At 36.5% G+C, this 6,382-nt stretch overlaps 1 protein-coding gene across 4 annotated transcripts in view; it reads left to right on the top strand.

The window, feature by feature from the left end:
- The window catches only part of LOC107554220 (ankyrin repeat and SAM domain-containing protein 1A), a 126,480-nt gene that overhangs the window by 29,589 nt on the left and 90,509 nt on the right, over positions 1–6,382 (top strand). For all 4 annotated transcript variants that reach the window (XM_016236664.1, XM_016236666.1, XM_016236667.1 and 1 more), the window contains exons 2-3: positions 3,257–3,337; positions 3,473–3,629. In XM_016236664.1, coding sequence (XP_016092150.1) covers positions 3,257–3,337; positions 3,473–3,629 — 238 coding nt within the window. The remainder of the gene's footprint in view (positions 1–3,256; positions 3,338–3,472; positions 3,630–6,382) is intronic.

Consider the following 6,382-nt stretch of genomic DNA (forward strand, 5'->3'; position numbering starts at 1 on the left):
ATATATATATATATATATATATATTTGTATATACTGTATGCATGTATCTCTTCTGGGTGTAATTGGTCCCAAATGTATAATGAGGGTTTTAAAGAATCTGTACCCCACACACATAGTCTGCCATAATGCACATCCTGTACTCCAGTAAAAATGAAATGTTATCAGTGCTGATTTGGATCAGAAACACTCAGATTTATCTATACCTCATTCAAGTTGTTTAAAGCTCAGTTATCAGCAGAACTTGCTTATATGTTTTTCGGCAGTGACCTCAAACACCCGCTGCAGTCATGCAATAGCGCCAGATTCACGAATGACTCACAGTTTGATTCAAGAGTCAAACAAATATGCTGCGCCGACCAGTGGATTCATCTAGAGCAGATTGCTTCAGGACTTCACTGTCCTGCAGGAAGGATGACGCAGAGATGTTCTGTGATGTTCATTCCCATGGCGTTAGCTGGCTGATGAATTGTACATTAGAGCAGCATTCAATGTCCAAACCCTCACAAGGTTATCAAGGGACGGCGCCACAATCCAGGCCTTTCTGAACAGGCTTTATTTGCCGTTTCTGTGCGTACACCACAAAAAAAAAATTCTGTGTTTTTTCCTGGGTATGATCTGTATAGAAGTTCAGAAGTCACATTCAAATTATTATTATTTTTTTTTTTTTGGAGAGTTTTGTAGACAAGCATAATTGTTTACATCTAGTAGCTTTCATATATATGGACATTTTCCCCAGCAAATAATTTTACGATTCTTATTCCGTGATCATGAAACAAAAGGAAGTCATTGAAAATTATTGGTCAAAAATGGTAGGGTGCCAGTTTCAAATGAATTCGACTTAATGAATTCGTGGAACTCATCTTCCACAACATCATTCAATAGTTCTGTGACTTTTTATGTTGTTTAATTAACTGAATATGTATTGTTTATTTATTTTTGAAATATATTTTAGAGCTGGGCATAACTAGAAAAATGTATATTCATAAGTATACAAAATAACTGTAAAATTATAAGATTTGCTTAATTTATATTATATTTTTTCATGTCACGTCACACTTTTACAATTATTCAACGTAAAAAAACATATACATTTTTTAAAGAAGTCTCTTGCGTTCACCAAAGCTGTATTTACATGATCAAAAATAAAGTAAAAAACAGTAATATTGTGACATATTATGTAAGAGATAATGTACATCCAGCCGGTTGTTATCGCTGAATAACAACCGGCTGGATGTACATTATCCCGCTTATTACACGGCTACTTGCCACCTAAGGTACAAAATAACTGTAAAATTATAAGATTTGCTTAATTTATATTATATTTTTTCATGTCACGTCACACTTTCACAATTATTCAACGTAAAAAAACATATACATTTTTTAAAGAAGTCTCTTGCGTTCACCAAAGCTGTATTTACATGATCAAAAATAAAGTAAAAAACAGTAATATTGTGACATATTATGTAAGGGATAATGTACATCCAGCCGGTTGTTATCGCTGAATAACAACCGGCTGGATGTACATTATCCCGCTTATTACACGGCTACTTGCCACCTAAGTAAATAATTAGACACGAAATATTGATTTGAGTTGAAATATTTGAACTCAAAGCTTCCGTGAACACAGCAGTTGCTGGCAAGCGGCAAGTTCAAACTAGACGGACATTTAAGGGATACACTTATTAGACAACATTTCACCACATAAATAATTATGGCAATAAAAGATTTAAGACGAAAATATTTTAAAATCTTACCAGCTTGTTAGTTATCTTATAATCCATTACAGCGTGCAAAACAATCGTAGCAGAATGGCAGCAGCTGTGTTTGTATGAAAGGAGAGAGCGAGTCCGCGAGACCAGGATGACATAATTAAATAATTATACACATTATATTGAATTGAGTTTTAAAAATGTATTTGCTAACCAAACGCAAAGCTTCCATCAAGAAAAAACTGTTCCTAGCAAGAGTATAGCGCCGACTTCAGTTATCCAGATGAGGCTGTGTTATCAGTTTTTACCGGTTGTTATCGATAGGGTTGGGTATCGTTTGGGTTTTTTTCGATACCGGTGCCAAATCGATACTTTTAAAACCGTTCCGGTGCGTGAACCAGAGGGCGCCCTCACACAGAAAATCCACATATCCAGTCCGAGAATGACCTTCCAGGAAATCGCTTATATGGACAAAGGCATTGCTATCGCTGTAACTGAGTAAACCGAACATATAAACGTTTTGAATGATAAAACAAAGACATTAAACACTCGACTGCGACAATATAGTTTATCTGTGGCGTTCAAGCCATCTCTGGTATTTTCATAATAATGAAGTATATTTACAATCCATTGCTAATCAATGTATTCTTTTTAAAGTAGCCTATGGAACATATTTTCTGCCTCATCCTGTGACAAGAAGCCACATCAGATCACAAAAGGAAGCATTTGACTGGTGGTGTTGAGAAAAAAGGTTATAATGTTTTCTTTTGTTGGACCAACAGGTTTAGAAATGTGAATACAAGGGAGGTTTAGCTTTAGGCATTTTACTTTAAGCATGTTTAGCTTAGTTAACGGAAGGCTACCTGCTGCCATCAGAGCAAGTGTAATTACGGCATTCATGCGCTCCTCGAATGCTCTCATTTCCCGAGTTGTGCTTTTAAGTCTGAATGTGAAAACAACATGGACACTCGCGTTACTACAAAGATTTGTGTTATTAGAGTTTTCCGACTTGAGTTCGCGTGCGTTTTCTCAGTCGGGAATTTTTTTTCACGTGCGGTGCCAGTGATGATGCTTCTTACGTCCGTTACGGAGAACCAGAGGACAAATATTTAAATCGATCGCTCAGGCATGGCACCAAAATGAGACACCATAATCTGCGTTCTCATACGGTTCTAGTACATACCGGTTACATAGGTACCCGTGCCATATTGGTACCGGGTTTCGGTACCCAACCCTAGTTATCGAGGGATAACACACCTCAGAATGTCACAACTGAACAATCAGAATCAAGTGTTCCACAGAGACGTGTAATAATACAATTTAAAATAGCTGTTTTCTATTTGATTATAATTTAAAATGTAATTTATTCCTGTAATCAAAGCTGAACTTTCAGCATCATTTCTCCAGTCTTCAGTGTCACATGTTCCGTCAGAAATCATTCTAATATGCTGATTTGCATAGTAAATGAAAAACGGCATTGTTGGCATGAGAATGCAACTTTAATTTGTAATTTTTAAAAAACATATTGTGTCCACTCTGTTTGACAGTATCTGGAGGGGCCCAAATGTGAACTGTGTGGACAGCACTGGATACACACCTCTACACCACGCTGCTTTAAATGGACACAGGTGAGTCCTGTCACCTGATGACCTTTGACCTTAAGGATATTTTAGGAGTTGTTTTTTAAGGAATATATTTCCTTAAAATATATGTATGTATGTTTATGTATCCGAGATGTTTATGTATCTCTCTCTCTTTCTCAGTGAGGTGGTGGAAGTACTTCTGAGAAACGAGGCTCTGACGAACATCGCTGATAACAAGGGCTGTTACCCTCTGCACCTGGCGGCGTGGAAGGGAGACCAGCGAATCGTCAAGCTCCTCATCCGTCAGGGTCCATCTCACCCCAAACTCAATGAACAGGTCTGACCACTCGACACAGAGCAGCCTTCACCTCAGATTTAAAGGCATTTACTGTTCTGATGTTATTCACGTTTATTTTGTGCTACGACTAGGAGTAAAGAGGAGGAGATGATCTTCCAAACTGAGGGGCGAGTCAGCATAAATATTGTGCGTAGACCTTAGGTTGTGCTGTAAATATGCACCTTTTTAACAGCACACTCTCTGAGATCATTAGTATTGGGGGTTGTTGACTGTAAATTCAGTAGTTTCAAGGATAGCCTTTTTTTGACACGCCTCAGGAATAGCTGCAGTTTATCAGGAAGACTGTTGCTTCCTCCTACAGCCTCTTCACACTGCTCTCATTTACACTTTGAGTGTGTGTCAGTATAAAGCTAAACATGAGTTCAGTGACATCTCACCCTTAATACAAGCAGCTTTCATTTACAACTACTATTTTTACTCGTAACACATCTGGGTGAATTTCAACCTGAACGAGTTTATTTCTTCTGCGGAGCACAAAAGAAGATATTTTGTAGCCATTGACTTCCACAGTATGGAAAAAATGCTATGAAATCAATGGCTACCAGCACCTGTTTGGTTACCAACAAGACCTGCTAGTGTTTACTGCTGTTATGTTTTGACATTTAAAAGGATTTCTGTTATGTTGAAGTTTTTGTGGTTGCCATTGTGCTGAAGAGTAGAATACATGTAGGTAAACACTACATTAAATATATGAGCAGTAACTGTGCTAATGCCAGTGCCAAGTAATATATTACATGTTATATTTAGCATGTCCTATCCTAGCTTTAAATTGTTTATGCTACAAATTAAGTTACTCTAAATTGTAAATGTAGTTTGCAAGTTAAACAGTTTCATAATGAAGTTGTCATAACTCGCAAGCAGTCATTTATTTATTGAGCTAACGCATTACACATTTTTAGAATAATGTGTAGAATTATGAAATTACATATAGAGATGTACTTTATATGTCCTACTTAAGTGGGTCAAAAAGAGCTCTTAAAGGGATAGTTCACCCCAATATGAACATAACCCCATGATTTACTCACCCTCAAGCCATCCTAGGTGTATATGACATTCTTCTTTCAGACGAATACAATCAGAGTTATATTAAAAAATGTCCAGGCTAATCCATGCTTTATAATGGGAGTGAGAATATGCTAGTCTCGCGAGAAACAAGTTTTGTTTACAGCAAAGGAAAACCAGTGTCCTCTTGGCTTATATCGAAATCCTCTGACATTTTATTTACAAATCCTCGTTTCGTACTACTAATTTGTGACCGGTATTTTGTTTCGCTCTCTCCTCTGCGCTTCCGTTTTCATCACCACTTTTGCCTACGTCTTACATCATCCGCTGGACGCCACTCTCTGGTGAACGTGCGTACGACAGTTAGCGGAAGCTAGAGATTAAGATTTATAAAGTTGTAAATATGGATATTTTTCCAGTTCGCAAGGCAAAAGAAAAATTCTTCCATCGTGGAAATTATGGTCATTTTCGTCAGTTAAGGCTCGTTAGCATTTGACCTGCTTTAAATCAGACACAGAGATGCAGTAAGATCGCATTTATTTGAATTAATTAATTATATAATTTATTTGAATTAGCGAGAGCGAGAGGGATGAAAGTTGCGTCTGTGAACCTGCGTCTGCGCGCCTCTCTCTACAAGCAATGAGGCTAGTTACTTCAAAAACGGCGATTTTATCCCCTCATTGCAGAGAAATATAATGTTGCGAGTCAGTGGCCTGTCGAAGCTATTTTACTAATAAAAGTTTCTGTGCTGTGTTGTCGTTGTCGTGTGCACTAATGTGTGTGCGTGCATCTATGAAAGCAGCGTAGCTAGGGCTGGACAATAATTCAATATCAATATGTATCGCGATATAATTTTTTTCAATAACGGTGATATGATTTTTAAACACATTTCCGATATTTCGATATACATTACCAGTGTTTCCCATACATTGATTTATTTGTGGCGTTTGACTTCGTTGAACAAACATGAGCACTGCACATTTCAAAATCATAACGCGTTGCGGGTGTTTTATATGAATGTATCTCTGAAGGGAACCGACTGTCTTCAGAATAGTTTAGATGGCATTTTTATCTGATAAATTTTCTATTCATCTATTCTAACTTTCTATTCATCAAAGAAACCTGAAAAAAATCTACTCCGCTGTTTTCAACATCATACTAATAAATGTGTTTTGAGCAGCAAATCAGAATATTAGAATGATTTCTGAAGGATCGTGTGACTGGAGTAATGATGCTAAAGCTCTGCTTTGAAATCACAGGAATAAATTATATTTTCAAATAGAAAACAGTTATTTTTAATAGTAAAAATATTTCAAAATGTTGCCGTTTTTGCTGCATTTTGGATCAAATAAATGCAGGCTTGGTGAGCAGAAGAGAATTCTTTAAAAAAACATTAAAAATCTTACTGTTCAAAAACTTTTGACTGGTATGTTAGCCTATAGTTTGAAGTAAAACATATTAATCTTAATAAGGAGAGTGTGAGATTTATTTGACAGTGATTTCACATTTCTTGTTTGTATGAAGGCTAAATACCAATAAAAGGTGAACATTTATTCATTTGCATCATTTTTTTCCTAAAATATTGTATAGTTTTATAGGAGTAGGTTTCATAGAGTTTGTAGGTACAGACATCTGTTGTGGCTGTTCTTGGCCGTTTTTATGAGGCTTATTAAATAGTGTTCATATCGATATCGGAATTATATCGTATCGACCGAAATTAAGAAATATAT

This window comes from Sinocyclocheilus grahami, unplaced genomic scaffold, assembly GCF_001515645.1.
Source record: "Sinocyclocheilus grahami isolate Dianchi unplaced genomic scaffold, SAMN03320097.WGS_v1.1 scaffold494.1, whole genome shotgun sequence".
NCBI lineage: Eukaryota > Metazoa > Chordata > Actinopteri > Cypriniformes > Cyprinidae > Sinocyclocheilus > Sinocyclocheilus grahami.